The 16,853-nt window shown below is 45.7% G+C and overlaps 1 protein-coding gene across 1 annotated transcript in view; it reads left to right on the top strand.

The window, feature by feature from the left end:
• The window catches only part of ERICH1 (glutamate rich 1), an 82,620-nt gene that overhangs the window by 14,913 nt on the left and 50,854 nt on the right, over positions 1–16,853 (top strand). Inside the window, exon 4 of the mRNA XM_038771656.1 lies at positions 12,443–12,589. Coding sequence (XP_038627584.1) covers positions 12,443–12,589 — 147 coding nt within the window. The remainder of the gene's footprint in view (positions 1–12,442; positions 12,590–16,853) is intronic.

Below are 16,853 nucleotides of genomic sequence, written 5' to 3'. Positions count from 1 at the left end.
TCGCTTACTATGTGTAAAGCGCAGTACTAAGCTCTTGGTTCATTCTCAACAGCTCAAATCCCGACTCGGCCTCGTCAGCTGTGTGACTTTGGGGAAGTCACTTCACTTCTCTGTGCCTCAGTTCCCTCATCTGTAAAATGGGGATTAAGACTGTGAGCCTCACTTGGGGCAACCTAATCACCTTGTAACCTCCCCAGCGCTTAGAACAGTGCTTTGCACATAGTAAGCGCTTAACAAATACCACCATTATTATTATTATGTATCGTAGAAGGGCTATATATAAAACAATCAATCAGTGATGTTAAGGTCTTTCTAAGCACTACTAAGCACTTGGGAGAGTACAATTAACCACATTTATGGATTGCGTACTATGTGTAAAGCAAAGTACTAAGCACCTGGTTCAGTCTCAACAGCTGGATGTATCATAGAAGGGCTATATATAAAACAAATCCATCAGTGGTGTTAAGGTCTTTCTAAGCACTGTACTAAGCACTTGGGAGAGTACAATTAACCACATTTATGGATTGCTTACTATGTGTAAAGCGCAGTACTAAGCACTTGGGAGAGTCCAGCATACAAAATAACTGACACATTCCCTGCCCACAAGGAACTTACAGTCTAGAGGGGGAGGCAGACATTAATTTATTAATATTAATTTATTTCTATAAATGACATACGGACATAAATGCTGTGGGGCTGGGCCGGGGGGGATGAATTAAGGGAGCGAGTCTTACTAAGGGATGTCGAAGAGTTGGGAGGTAATTTCTCTGCTGTTCCCTGAGTTGCTCCATCCCTTAGAGCATTGTGGCCAGCTTTGTTGACTCCACTCTGGAAAAAAAAAATGATGTGGCAGTAGCTACAAAGAGCAGAGAAGTGATTAAAGTGATGAGGAAAAGTTTAAGGGATCAGATTTTTTAAGCTACAGACGAAAAAGTGTGTGTGATGGATTTCCCCATATTCGCAGAATAAAAAAAGTTGACTTTAAAAGAAAAAAGACTGGGCGTTCTTCGTGGGCAGGGATCGAGTCTATCACTCTGTAGTTTTGTGTCTTCCCAAGCGCGTATCCTGTGCTCAGTAAATGTTATTGACCGATGGAGGTAATTGAGCAGTAGGGAAGCAGCGTGGCTCAGTGGAAAGAGCCCGGGCTTTGGAGTCAGAGGTCATGGGTTCAAATCCCGGCTCCGCCACTTGTCAGCTGTGTGACTTTGGGCAAGTCACTTCACTTCTCGGGGCCTCAGTTACCCTCATCTGTAAAATGGGGATTAAGGCTATGAGCCCCCCATGGGACAACCTGATCACCTTGTAACCTTCCCAGCGCTTAGAACAGTGCTTTGCACATAGTAAGCGCTTAATAAATGCCATCATTATTATTATTATTATTATTATTATTATAAAATAAGCAGCAAGGCTCCGGAACAGGCGACTGTGGGAAAGTTCTGGAAACCTTTAAGATTTCTGGAGTGCTTACATAACATTATTCCTGACTGATAATTCCATGAATCACCTGCCTAGACTTCCTTTCATCTCTTCGATGTTATGCAGCTGGCTGATTGACAGTTGCCACACTGTCAATCCGATCCTGGCAAGTCTGTTGCCAATTTGTATTTCCCAAGCGCTTAGTACAGTGCTCTGCACATAGTAAGCGCTCAATAAATACGATTGATGATGATGATGATGAAGTCCGCATTCTTCTCCTTTACTTTGCCGCCAACCTGAGAATCGCACTGCCGATAAGGTGAATAATTCCTGCTGGTGAATGATAAGTAGCTCTAAACAGTTTGGCCGAACAGAAAGAGCACAGGTATTCATTCATTCATTCATTCAATCGTATTTATTGAGCGCTTACTGTTGTGCAGAGCACTGTACTAAGCGCTTGGGAAGTCCAAGTTGGCAACATATAGAGACGGTCCCTACCCAAAAACTGCGTTCTGGCTTGAACTTTGCCACGGTACGTACCTGCTGTGTGACTTTGGACAAGTCACTTGGCTTCTCTTGGCTTCCCGGCTCCGCCACATGTCTGCTGTGTGACCTTAGGCAAGTCACTTAACTTCTCTGAGCCTCAGTTACCTCATCTGTAAAATGGGGATGAAGACTCTGAGCCCCACGTGGGACAACCTGATCACCTTGTATCCCCCCAGTGCTTAGAACAGTGCTTTGCACATAGTAAGCGCTGAACAAATGCCATCATTACTATTATTATTATTATTCTCTTGGCTTGAGACGCAGCATGGCCTAGTGGTTAGAGCCCAGGACTGGGGGACGGGAGGTCATAGGTTCTAATCCCAGCTCGGCCACTTGTCTGCTGTGTGACCCTGGGCAAGTCACTTCACCTCTCTGGGCCTCCGTTCCCTCATCTGGAAAATGGGGATGGAGACTGTTAGCCCCACATGGGACAGGGATTGTGCCCAATTGGATTTGCGTATATCCAGCGCTTAGTACAGTGCCTGGCACATTGTGCTTAATAAGCACCACAATTATTATTATTATTCTTGTTATGCCAGCCATCCAAGTGTCCGGTCCTGAATACTACTGGACAAGGGGCAGGCGGCCGGGAAAACCAGGTGTCTAGTTGGAAACCACATGAATGACCACTCTAGACGAGGCTAATGGCTAGCAGCATGGCATCATTCATTCATTCAATCATATTTATTGAGCCCTTACTGTGTGCCGAGCACTGTACTAAGCGCTTGGGAAGTACAAGATGGCAACATATAGAGACGGTCCCTACCCAACAGTGGTAGAGCACTGTCCTGGGAGTCAGAAGGTCATGGGTTCTAATCCCGATTCCACCACTTGTCTGCTTTGTGACCTTGTCACTTCTCTGTGCCTCAGTTCCCTCATCTGTAACCAACTTGTGACTTCCCAAGCGCTTAGTACAGTGCCCTGCACACAGTAAGCGCTCAATAAATATGATTGAATGAATGAATGTGTAAAATGGGGTTTAAGACTGTGAGCCCCACATGGGACAACCCGATCACCTTGTATCTCCACTGTACCAAGTGCTTGGGAGAGTACAGTAATCCTGGGTGAAGAAAGATTTTTTAATTCACAGTCTTTTAGACTGTGAGCCCAATGTTGGGTAGGGACTGTCTCTGTATGTTGCCAATTTGTACTTCCCAAGCGCTTAGTACAGTGCTCTGCACATAGTAAGCGCTCAATAAATATGATTGATTGATTGATTGATTTTCCTTTTTTGTTTTCATGGTCGTTCCTTTTTTTATGGTATTTGTTAAGCGCTTACCATGTGTCAGGCACTGTTCAAAGCACTGGGGTAGAGAAGGTAATCAGGTTGGACACAGTCCATTTCCCACGTGGGGCTCACGGTCTTAATCCCCGTTTTACAGATGAGGTAACTGAGGCACAGAGAAGCAAAGTGACTTGCCTAAGGTCGCACAGCAAACAAGTGGCAGAGCCGGGATTAGAACCCGGGTCCTTCAGATTCCCAGGCCTGGGCTCTGTGCACTAGGCCATTACTTATTACTGCTGCTTAGTACGATGCCAAATTCGGAAGGGGTTCTCAAACCGCATTGAGAAGCATAGGTAGTTTGTCTTAACATTTTTGAGGAAGGAAATCTCTTGTAGTTGACCAGAAACGATTTAACCGGCCGCAAATCGTGGTCTTAAGTGAACAATAAATAAGAAAGCATTTTATTTCCAAATGAGAATCTCTGGCCCTGTTTTACGCAGTTAAAAAAAAAATGCCACAACGGAAACAGTAGCGTTTGACTCAAATGTGAAAATCAAGGGCCCATGTGTCAAAGTCTCTTCCTTTAAACGAGAACGTTGGAGGCTTCAGTGTGTAAGCAGTCGAAGTGCAGACTTGAAAATGCAAACTGCTACTTAGGGAAGGATATAATCAATCAATCAATCAATCGTATTTATTGAGCGCTTACTGTGTGCAGAGCACTGTACTAAGCTCTTGGGAAGTACAAGTTGGCAACATATAGAGACAGTCCCTACCCAACAGTGGGCTCACAGTGTAGAAGGGGGAGACAGAACAAAACCAAACATACTAACAAAATAAAATAAATAGGTACAAGTAAAATAAATAAATAAAGTAATAAATATGTACAAACATATATACATATATACATGTGCTGTGGGGAAGGGAAGGAGGTAAGATGTGCGGGATGGAAAGGGGGAATTGAATATAATTGAAGAGAGTGAGAATGTAAAGGAAAAAGAGGAGGCTGATTTTCACTTCACATGTTCTACCTCTAATGCGTTCCTGTCCCGTTTGCTTGGATCATAATTCTGGAATCTGTACTCGAATGCCTTGGACATAAGGACTTTAGAATAGGTCAGGCCGTGAGTGATATCTCACAGGTGCTCTGTGGTTACGCAGATTCTTTGTTGTGGTGGTAAATAGTTCTTGAAAAATTGCAGCATTAAATGGCTCAAACGTAATCCTGATTGGTTGTTTTGTTTTGTTTCTTTTATTTCTCTCATTAATCTGTTCCCATTTCCTTTCTTGTAATAATTTAGATTTTTTTAAGGTCCCGATGATTAAATATTTACCCCCACATAATATTTTACAATCAGTGGTTAATGACTGTACAGTTGTTCAGTTATTTCTTTTGCGCTGGCAGAAGATTCTTCTATCTTTCCACAGATGCACCTTTTCCTCCCGCCGCCCCCCGCCAGTATTTAAGCACTTTCTGCTTCTTCGGAGAAGCAGCGTAGCTCAGTGGAAAGAGCCCGGGCTTTGGAGTCAGAGGTCACGGGTTCAAATTCTGGCTCCGCCACTGGTCGGCTGTGTGACTTTGGGCAAGTCACTTCACTTCTCTGGGCCTCAGTTCCCTCATCTGTAAAATGGGGGTTAAGACAGTGCTCTGCACACAGTAAGCGCTCAATAAATACGATTGATTGATTGATTGAGCCCCATGTGGGACAACCTGATCACCTTGTAAACTCCCCAGCTCTTAGAACAGTGCTTTGCACCTAGTAAGCGCTTAATAAATGCCATAATTATTATTGTTATTATTATCATTATTATTATTATGTGCCAGGCACTGTACGAAGCACTGGGGTAGATTCAAGCTAATCAGGTTGGACACAGTCCCTGACCCACATGGGGCTCACTCTCTTAATCCCCATTTTACAGTTGAGGTGACTGAAGCACTAATGTCTGTCTCCCCACTCTAGATTGTAAACTCGTTGTGGGCAGGGAATATGTTGTTGTATCCTACTCTCCCAAGTGCTTAGTACAGTGCTCTGCACACAGTGCGCGCTCAATAAATATGATTGAATGAATGAATGAAAGCACAGGGAAGTGAAGTGACTTGCCCAAGGTCACGCAGCAGACACGTGGCGGAGTTATCTCTTCACCAATACCCAATGCTCCTGCCCATCTAATTTAGGATTGTGTCATCTCCCCTGCCCCGTCCCGGTAAACCGTTCCTAACTTTCCTGTTTCTGTCAATACCACCACCATTCCCTCTGCCCCAGAAACTCACCACCTTGGTACAGATACTATTTAGAAAAAGACAAAAAAACCCCCACCAAAATCACTGTGGTATTATCTTTAATAATAGTAATAGTGATGCCATTTATTAAGCGCTTACTATGTGCAAAGCACTGTTCTAAGCGCTGGGAAGGTTACAAGGTGATCAGGTTGCCCCATGGGGGCTCACAATCTTAATCCCCATTTTACAGATGAGGGAACTGAGGCCCAGAGAAGTGAAGTGACTTGCCCAAAGTCACACAGCTGACAATTGGCTGAGTCAGGATTCGAACCCATGAACTCCGACTCCTTCTCCCCCCCATCTTACCTCCTTCCCTTCCCCACAGCACCTGTATATATGTATATATGTTTGTACATATTTTTTACTCTATTTTATTTGTACATATCTATTCTATTTATTTTATTTTGTTAGTATGCTTGGTTTTGTTCTCTGTCTCCCCCTTTTAGACTGTGAGCCCACTGTTGGGTAGGGACTGTCTCTATATGTTGCCAATTTGGACTTCCCAAGCGCTTAGTACAGTGCTCTGCACATAGTAAGCGCTCAATAAATATGATTGATGATGATGACTCCAAAGCCCGGGCTCTTTCCACAGAGCCACGCTGCTTCTTTGACTCCTCACTTTCTTTAACGCTGCCATTCAGTATGTCACTCAAACCTTTTCTTCCCCCACAATATTTCTTAGTCTCACGTAAACAGCTACTACCTTTATGCAAGCTCTTTGGCTTCTCCTTATCTTCCGAATCAGCCTTCTGACCATTCTGCTTGCCTCCAACCCCTCCCGTCTTCGGTCTAAAGTACACTCCACAGTTTGAATCCTCTTCCTAAAAATGCCATTTTTCTCGCATCTCTCCCCTCCTGCTAAGCCTCCATTGGCTTGGCATTTTCTTCCGTTTCAAGCAAAAATCAATCAATCGTATTTATTGAGCGCTTACTGTGTCCACATGTTTTGTTTTGTTGTCTGTCTTCCCCTTTTAGACTGTGAGCCTGTTGGGTAGGGACCATCTCTACATGTTGCCAACTTGTACTTCCCAAGGGCTTAGTACAGTGCTCTTCACACAGTAAGCGCTCAATAAATGCGATTGAATGAATGAATGAATGAATGAAAAACTCCTGGCTATCGGCTCTAAGGTTCTCCACCACCTCTCTCTCCTTCCGTCCTCTTCACCCACAAACCCCAGCCCATGCTATATCCCTTCCAAACAAATTTCTAGACTGTGAGCCCACTGTTGGGTAGGGACTGTCTCTATATGTTGCCAACTTGTACTTCCCAAGCACTTAGTACAGTGCTCTGCACACAGTAAGCGCTCAATAAATGCGATTGAATGAATGAATGAATCTTACTGTTCCTCACTCTCACCTCTTTACCCCAGGCCTCTTTCTCCCTCGTGACCTTCCCCTTCAAATCTGCCAGACCACAGTCCTTCCCACCTGCAAATCCTCCCCCCTCCAAGAGGTAATTCCTGATTATTTTCTTCTTCCCAGCTCATGCTCTCTGAATTACTACCTCTCAGCATCACTGCGCTCACAGCCACCTAGTCATAAAAATAATAGTACTTACAATAGTAGTATTTGTTAAGCGCCTTCTTCGGGTCCAGCACTGCCCTAAGCGATGGGGTAGATCAAAGGTAATCAGGTTGGATAAAGTCCTTGTCCCCCATGAGACTCACAGTCTAAATAGGAGGGAGAATAGGTATTGAATTCTCCTTTTACAAATGAGACAGCTGAGGCACAGAGACATTAAGCGACTTGCCCAAGATCACACAGCAGGCAAGTGGCAGATTTGAGACTGGAACCCAGTTCTTTGGCTCTTTCCACTAGACCATACTGCTTCTGTACTTACCAAATTACAAACTCTTCTATTTTAGCACTTTTTTCTCCTATCCATCTTTCTGTTTCAAGTTAGAACAATTGCATAGCTCTTCTTAACTATATCATTTTATGTCTTGTCTCCTTTCTTTTAAAAGAAACTTTTATTAAGCCCTTACTTTGTGCTGGGCACTATACTAAGCACCTGGATAGATACCAGATAATCAGGTTGGATATCAAGCGCTTTGTCCAGTGCTCTGCACACAGTAAGCGCTCAATAAATACAACTGAATGAATGAATACCGTCCCTTTGCCAAATGAGGCTCTCAGTCTTTATCTTCATTTTAGAGAGGAGGTAACTGAGGCACAGAGAAGTGAAGAGACTTGCCCAAGGTCATGTGGCAGACGGATGACAGAGCCAGGATTAGAACCCAGCCCCTTGGACTCCAGGCCTGGGCTCTATCCATTAAGCCATGTTGCTTCTTGTAAGATCATATGCTCTTTAAGAGTTGAAATTAATTGTGTCTTTAACTTTAATCCTCTCAGTAGCACCTAGTACACCTAGTACGGACGCATTAGTGATTGATTAATCATGAATGTCATTAGTACCAAGGATCGATCCATTCTAGTACTATCATTTTTCCGTGTCCTCAAAGACCCCATGGTATTAGAAAATATGCATGTTTGCTATTATGCATTTTAAGCAGCCTAGGGAATAGAGCATGTTTCCTATTATGCATTTTAAGCAGAGTGGCCTAGGGAATAGAGCACGGACTTGGAAATCGGAAGGATTTGGATTCTAATTCCGGCTCTGCCGTTTGCCTGCTGTGGGACCTTGGACAAGTCACTTCACTTCCTCTGTGCCTCAGTTCCCTCATCTGGAAAATGAGGATTGAGACTGTGAGCCCCGTGTGGGACAGGGACTGCATCCAACCCGATTTGCTTGTATCCATCTCAGCGTTTAGTACAGTGCCTGGCACATAGTAAATGCTTAACAAATACCATAATTCTTATTATTAAGATTGTGAGCCCTTGTGGGACATGGACTGTGTCCAACCTGACTAGCTTTTATCTACCTCAGCGCTTAGAACAGTGCCTGGCACATAGCAAGCGCTTAACAAATACCGTCATCATCATCATCATAGTAACTGCGTAAATACCATATAAAAAAAATTAATGGGAGAGTTTGCACTGTTTTATAATGAAACGAATGTACGGCTCTTTGTAATATTTGAAGAAATTCATATTATTCCCAATACAGTTCACCCTGAAACTCTCTTTTTTTCAAATCCAAATTTGGTGAGGAGACAGTGTACCCTGCTCATTCGCCATATCTTTTCCCAGCAAGCCAAGTGAATCGGTTTTTGGCCGTGAATCACATTTAAAATCAGGATGGAAAAGCTAAACCATGAACAACGGCATTTTTCCGTGCTGAAAGAGAAGATAAACTAAAATAAATGAAGTGAAAAGTCTCAGCATACCTGTTAGGACCGTTTTAGCTCCTCTAGAATAACTTCCTAATTGCAGTTGTACCAAATTAGCTTGTTAATGTTCAAGTGGGAAGGGGAAGGAATCCAAATTTCTTTGGGAGAATGATTGGGAGCACAGAGCGTGCTCTGCTGCCATCCTGTGAGTACACGACAGGTGGGAATCAGTTTTAATGGTGGAAACTTTGTTCATTCATTCATTCATTCAATCGTATTTATTGAGCGCTTACTGTGTGCAGAGCACTGTACTAAGCGCTTGGGAAGTACAAGTTGGCAACATATAGAGACGGTCCCTACCCAACAGCGGGCTTTGTCTGTCTCGCTGCCGACCTGTTGCCCGTGCCCTGTCTCTGGCCGGGAACACCCCCCATCTTCATCTCTATATGTTGCCGATTCGTACTTCCCAAGCGCTTAGTACAGTGCTCTGCACACAGTATCGCTCAATAAATACGAATAAATGAATGAATGAATAATAATGATGGCATTTGTTAAGCACTTACAATGTGCCAAGCACTGTTGTAAGTGCTGGAATAGATAGAAGGTAATCAGTCCCTCTCCCACATAGGGCTCACGCTCTTAATCCCCATTTTACAGATGGGGTAACTGAGGCCCAGAGAAGTGAAGTGACTTGCCTGAGGTCACACAGCATTCATTTATTCAATCGTATTGAGCACTTACTGTGTGCAGAGCACTGTACTAAGCCCTTGGGAAGTACGAGTCGGCAACATATAGAGACGGTCCCTACCCAACAACGGGCTCACAGTCTAGAAGGGGGAGGCAGACAACCAAACAAAACATGTGGACAGGTGTCAAGTCATCAGAATAAATAGAAATAACGCTAGATGCACATCATTAACTAAATAGAATAGTAAATATGTACAAGTAAAGTAGAGTAATTAATCTGTCCAAATATATATACAGGTGCTGCGGGGAGGGGAAGGAGGTAGGGCGGGGGGATGGGGAGGAAGAGAGGAAAAAGGGGGTTCAATCTGGGAAGGCCTCCAGAGGCGGGATTAGAACCCATGACCTTCTGACTCCCATGCTCGTGCTCTGTCCACGAAGCCACGCTGCTTCTCCGCCGAGCAAAATACAACTCTCCCCACCTTCAAAGCCTTACTAAAATTACATCTCCAAGAGGCCTTCCCTAATTAAGCCCTCCTTTCCTCTTCTCCCACTCCCTCCACATCACCCTTGCACTTGGATTTGCCCCCTTTATTCACCCCACCCTCAGTCTGTCAACACTGATGTCTATATCCATAATCTCTTTATTTCTATTTAGAGAAGCAGCATGGCTCAGTGGAAAGAGCCCGGGCTTGGGAGTCAGAGGTCATGGGTTCGAATCCCACTCCACCACCTGTCTGCTATGTGACCTTGGGCAAGTCACTTAACTTCTCTGAGCCTCAGTGACCTCATCTGTAAAATGGGGGTGAAGACTGTGAGCCTCACGTGGGACAACCTGGTCACCTTGTATCCCCCCCAGCACTTAGAACAGTGCTTTGCACATAGTAAGCGCTTAACAAATGCCATCATCACCATTATTATTATTATTCTATTAATGCCTGTCTCCCCCTCTAGACTGTAAGCTTGTTATGGGCAGGGAACGTTTCTACCAACTCTGCTGATCTCGTAATAATAATGATGGCATTTATTAAGCGCTTACTATGTGCAAAGCACTGTTCTAAGCGCTGGGGAGGTTATAAGGTGATCAGGTTGTCCCATGGGAGGCTCACAGTCTTAATCCTCATTTTACAGATGAGGTAACTGAGACACAGAGGAGTTAAGTGAAGTGCCCAAAGTCACACAGCTGACAATTGGTGGCGGCTGGATTTGAACCCATGACCTCTGACTCCAAAGCCCGTGCTCTTTCCACTGAGCCATGCTAATTCTCATCTCCTACTCCCCCAAGCGCTTAGTACAGTGCTCTGCGCCCAGCCAGTGCTCAATAAATAGGATCGATTGGAAACGGGTAGCAGAGCGCGTGGGTTTGAGAGCCTAATTTTTCCACAAGAGTTTAGTGCTCCGGGAAGCAGTGACTTGAAACATGCTGGGGAGTAGAGAACAACATGGCCTAATGGATAGACCTGTATATATGTATATATGTTTGTACATATTTGTTACTCTGTTTATTTTACTTGTACATATCTATTCTATTTATTTTATTTTGTTAGTATGTTTGGTTTTGTTCTCTGTCTCCCCCTTCTAGACTGTGAGCCCGCTGTTGGGTAGGGACCGTCTCTATATGTTGCCAACTCGTACTTCCCAAGCGTTTAGTACAGTGCTCTGCACACAGTAAGCACTCAATAAATACGATTGATGATGATGATAGAGCACACACCCAGAGGCAGAAGGTCATGAGTTCTAATCCCGCCTCCTCCACTTGTCTGGTGTATGGCCTTGGGCGAGTCACTTCACTTCTCTGGGCCTGTTCCCTCATCTGTAAAATGGGGATTCAGACTGTGAGCCCCATGTGGGACAGGGACTGTGTCCAACCCAATTTGCTTCTATCCACCCTTAGCTTAGTACAGTGTCTGGCACATAGTAAGCGCTTAACAAATGCAACAGTTATTATTCTTATTACCTAATGTGGTGTCCCTGGCATCCTCTATATTGTCAGCTCCTTGTGGGCAGGGAACACGTCGACCACCCCTTTTATCCCGTAATAATAATCGTGATGTTTGTTAAGCACATACAAGGGACAAGAAATGTACTAAATGCTGCGATGGGGATCAGGTCCCGCATGGGGCTCCCAGTGTAAGTACAACGAAGAACAGGGATTGAATCCCCATTTTATAGATGGGGGAACTGAGGTACATCATCGTCATCAATCGTATTTATTGAGCGCTGACTGTGTGCACTGTACTAAGCTCTTGGGAAGTACAAGTTGGCAACATATAGAGACAGTCCCTACCCAATAGTGGGCTCACAGTCTAAAAGGGGGAGACAGAGCACAAAACCAAACATACTAACAAAATAAAATAAATAGAATAGGTATGTAGAAATAAAATAAATAAATGAATAAATACATAAATAAGTAAATAAATACATAAATAGAGTAATAATAAATAAATACAGTAATAAGGTACAGAGAAATGAGGTGACCTACCCAAGGTCTCACAGCAGAAAAAGTGGCAGGGCCGGGATTAGAAACCAGGTCCTCTGACGCCCAGGCTCTTTCCATGAATCAATCAATCAATCAATCGTATTTATTAAGCACTTACTATGTGCAGAGCACTGTACTAAGCGCTTGGGAAGTACAAATTGGCAACACATAGAGACATGAAGCCACGCTGCTTCTCTACTCTCCCAGACCCTTAGAACAGTGCTCTGCACATAGTAATCACTCAGTCAATACCAATGATTGATTGGTGGAAACCTAACCATATTTAGGCCCCAGAAAGTGAAACTGCCACTGAACAGTTTTCGACTGGCCCTTCCCAGCACTCAGATAACAAACACCCACGTTGAAACAAGCACGCGGCCTCGGTTTTATTTAATATAGTCATTTGTGGAAGCCACAGTTAGTTGTTAAATGACGGCGGGTTGGGGGATCGGGGAAAAAAAGAAAGGTAGTGGCCCACCTGGTGTTTCTGCGGATTAAGCTTTTGCGGATAGAAAAGTGAATTTGTACATGCTGTGCTGTAAACCAAGAAATGAAGCTGGTCCTAATAAGTGGTTTTCCTTTAGTGTTTATAGCAAAAGTATTGAAGAGACTCTTCCCTCCTGATGTCGGTTCCTCTTCTATAAATGTCCCCAGTGACCCGCCACAGACCTCAGTGGAAAATCCTACCTCGAAATCAAAGCAAGAACCAGAGAAACCTCCACCTTCAACGGGTAATGCCGCTTGCCCGCTTCCATGTAATGAAATGCTTATTTGGTTTTGAGACTTAGATTATTCTAATAGATTTTTCTACTGTTGTAGTTGGCATTTAGGTTGAATACTGTTCTAATTGTACTCTCCCTAATGTTCAGTACAGTGGTCGGTACACAGTAAGCGCTCAATAAATACCAGTGGTTGACCGTAAGCTCATTATGGGCAGGAAACCACGTCTGCTCATTCCATCTTGCTCTCCCAAGTGCTTAGTACAGAGCCCTGTACATAGGAAGCGCTCATTAAATTCAATTGATTGTCCGTCTGCAATCATTCTTTGACCATGGAAAAATTTATACCATCTCCGCTGGAGCCTTCTGACATGTATGATTATCATATGATTATGTATGATTATCAGAGAAGCAGCATGGCTCAGTGGAAATAGCATGGGCTTGGGAGTCAGTGGTCACGGGTTCTAATCCTAGCCCTGCCACTTGTCAACTGTGTGACTTTGGGCCCGTCACTTCACTTCTCTGTGCCTCAGTTCCCTCATCTGTAAAATGGGGGTGAAGACTGAGCCCCACGTGGGACAGCCTGATTACCTTGTATCTATCCCAGTGCTTAGAACGGTGCTTGGCACATAGTAAGCACTTAACAAATGCCATTATTATTATTATTATTATTATTTTGAGCCACTCGGAAGCCAGATCCAACTTCTAAATCCAGGTTTCAGAAGGCAGATCGAGCCGGCAGACAGACTTTGGGAAATGTGAGGGGTTGAAAAGAACCATCCTTTCTGTTCATTTAGGTTATCAGTAGAGCTTATCCCTGAGAGTAAACTTTTGGATACCTCATCTTTTTCTTCTAATTATAGTCCATTTAAAAATTGAACTTAAAACAAAGGCCTCACCTGTTTTAGCTGGTTCACTGGGCATCATAGGGACCTCTCCTCATTAATGAAGAAGGAAGCAGGCATGGCCTACTGGATAAAGCAAGGACTTGGGAGTCAGAACACCTGGATTCTAGTCCCATCTCTGTCATATTTTTCTTCTTTATCAACTGTGCCTCAGTTCCCGCTCCGTTTTAAGTAAGATTCCTTTCATCCTGGACCTTTTCCTTTCCAGTTCTCTACTCCTCCTCGCCCTAACTGAAACATGGCTGTCGTCGGACGACACGGTCTCTTCTGCTGCTCTCTGCAGTGCAGGCCTCTTCTTCTCCCACTCCCCCAGACTCACTGGAAAAGGAGGAGGTGTCGGTTTCCTTCTCGCCCCCCAATGTCGCTTTCGCACTATCCCTCCTCCCCCTTCCCTTTCCTTCCCCTCCTTTGAAGCCCACATTATTCGCCTCTACCACCCCCTCCAGATTCTTGTAGCCGTCATCTACCGCCCTCCGGGCCCCACTTCCAACTTCTTTAACGACTTTGACCCCTTCCTCACATTCCTTCTCTCCTTCTCCATGCCCACTCTGATCCTTGGAGACTTCAATATCCACATGGATATCCCTAACGACTCCTCTGCCGCCCGCCTTCTATCTCTCCTTGATGCTGCCAACCTCTTCCTCCACCCCACCTCACCCACTCACCAACTTGGTCATACCCTCGACCTCATCATCTCCTACCGCTGCACTGTGTCCACCCTCACCAACTCTGTGATCCCTCTCTCTGATCATAATCTTCTCACCTGCCTCCTCACTCACACTCCTTTCCCCTGTAAATCCGTATTACTCCCTCACAGAGATCTCCGCTCTCTGGACCCCACCCATCTTTCGGAACGCCTCACACCCCACCTCGCCGCCCTCTCCTCTCTACCCAGTCTTGATGATCAGATTACTGCTCTCAACTCTACCCTTTCTACTCAGCTAGACTCGCTCGCTCCCCTTTCCCTTCGCCGCTCTCGCACCACTAACCCACAGCCCTGGATCACTGCCACTGTCCGCCTCCTTCGCTCTTATGCTCGAGCTGCCGAACGCTGCTGGCGAAAGTCTAAACACCATGCCAACCTCGTTCACTTCAAGTTTATCCTTTCCTGCCTTAACTCAGCCCTCTCTTCTGCCAGACAAAACTATTTCTCCTCCCTTATTGACACCCATGCCCATCACCCCCGCCAGCTCTTCCGTACATTCAACTCCCTTCTCAGGCCCCCGGTTCCTCCCCCTCCTCCTTCCCTCACCCCCAACGATCTGGCCTCCTACTTCATTAACAAAATTAAATCCATCAGGTCCGACCTCCCCAAAGTCTCTTCCCCCCCTTCTCCAACCCCCCGGCTCTCAACATTCTCTGCTACTCTCCCATCCTTCCCAGTGGTATCCTCAGAGGAACTCTCCTCCCTCCTCTCAAGTGCTACTCCGGCCACCTGTGCTTCTGACCCTATTCCCTCTCATCTTATGAAATCTCTCGCTCCATCCCTTCTCCCCTCCTTAACTTCCATCTTCAACCGCTCACTCTCCACTGGTTCCTTCCCCTCTGCCTTCAAACATGCCCATGTCTCTCCCATCCTAAAAAAACCCTCTCTTGACCCCACCTCACCTTCTAGTTATCGTCCCATATCCCTCCTACCATTCCTTTCCAAACTCCTTGAACGAGTTGTCTACACGCGCTGCCTAGAATTCCTCAACAACAACTCTCTCCTCGACCCCCTCCAGTCTGGCTTCCGTCCCCTTCATTCCACGGAAACTGCGCTCTCAAAGGTCACCAATGACCTCCAGCTTGCCAAATCCAACGGCTCATACTCTGTCCTAATCCTCCTCGACCTCTCAGCTGCCTTTGACACTGTGGACCACCCCCTTCTCCTCAACACGTTATCTGACCTTGGCTTCACAGACTCCGTCCTCTCCTGGTTCTCCTCTTATCTCTCCGGTCGTTCTTTCTCAGTCTCTTTTGCAGGCTCCTCCTCCCCCTCCCATCCTCTTACTGTGGGAGTTCCCCAAGGTTCAGTGCTTGGTCCCCTTCTGTTCTCAATCTACACTCACTCCCTTGGTGACCTCATTCGCTCCCACGGCTTCAACTATCACCTCTACGCTGATGACACCCAGATCTACATCTCTGCCCCTGCTCTCTCCCCCTCCCTCCAGGCTCGCATCTCCTCCTGCCTTCAGGACATCTCCATCTGGATGTCCGCCCGCCACCTAAAGCTCAACATGTCGAAGACTGAGCTCCTTGTCTTCCCTCCCAAACCTTGTCCTCTCCCTGACTTTCCCATCTCTGTTGACGGCACTACCATCCTTCCCGTCTCACAAGCCCGCAACCTTGGTGTCATCCTCGACTCCGCTCTCTCATTCACCCCTCACATCCAAGCCGTCACCAAAACCTGCCGGTCTCAGCTCCGCAACATTGCCAAGATCCGCCCTTTCCTCTCCATCCAAACCGCTACCCTGCTAATTCAAGCTCTCATCCTATCCCGTCTGGACTACTGCACTAGCCTTCTCTCTGATCTCCCATCCTCGTGTCTCTCTCCACTTCAATCCATACTTCATGCTGCTGCCCGGATTATCTTTGTCCAGAAACGCTCTGGACATATCACTCCCCTCCTCAAAAACCTCCAATGGCTACCGATCAATCTGCGCATCAGGCAGAAACTCCTCACCCTGGGCTTCAAGGCTCTCCATCACCTCGCCCCCTCCTACCTCACCTCCCTTCTCTCCTTCTACTGCCCAGCCCACCCCCTCCGCTCCTCCACCACTAATCTCCTCACTGTACCTCGCTCTCGCCTGTCCCGCCATCGACCCCCGGCCCACGTCATCCCCCGGGCCTGGAGTGCCCTCCCTCTGCCCATCCGCCAAACTAGCTCTCTTCCTCCCTTCAAGGCCCTGCTGAGAGCTCACCTCCTCCAGGAGGCCTTCCCAGATTGAGCCCCTTCTTTCCTCTCCCCCTCGTCCCCCTCTCCATCCCCCCGCCTTACCTCCTTCCCCTCCCCACAGCACCTGTATATATGTATATATGGTTGTACATATTTATTACTCTGTTTATTTATTTATTTATTTATTTTACTTGTACATTTCTATCCTACTTATTTTATTTTGTTGGTATGTTTGGTTCTGTTCTCTGTCTCCCCCTTTTAGACTGTGAGCCCACTATCGGGTAGGGACTGTCTCTATGTGATGCCAATTTGTACTTCCCAAGCGCTTAGTACAGTGCTCTGCACATAGTAAGCGCTCAATAAATACGATTGATTGATTGATTGATTCCCTCGGAGAACCAGTGTGGCTTAGAGGAAAAAGCATGGGCTTGGGAGTCAGACGTCATGGGTTTTTTTTTTTTAATGGCATTTATTAAGCGCTTACTATGTGCAA

The sequence above is a fragment of the Tachyglossus aculeatus genome, chromosome X1 (genome assembly GCF_015852505.1).
Source record: "Tachyglossus aculeatus isolate mTacAcu1 chromosome X1, mTacAcu1.pri, whole genome shotgun sequence".
Classification (NCBI taxonomy): domain Eukaryota; kingdom Metazoa; phylum Chordata; class Mammalia; order Monotremata; family Tachyglossidae; genus Tachyglossus; species Tachyglossus aculeatus.
This window is presented reverse-complemented; position numbering and strand designations above follow the sequence as displayed.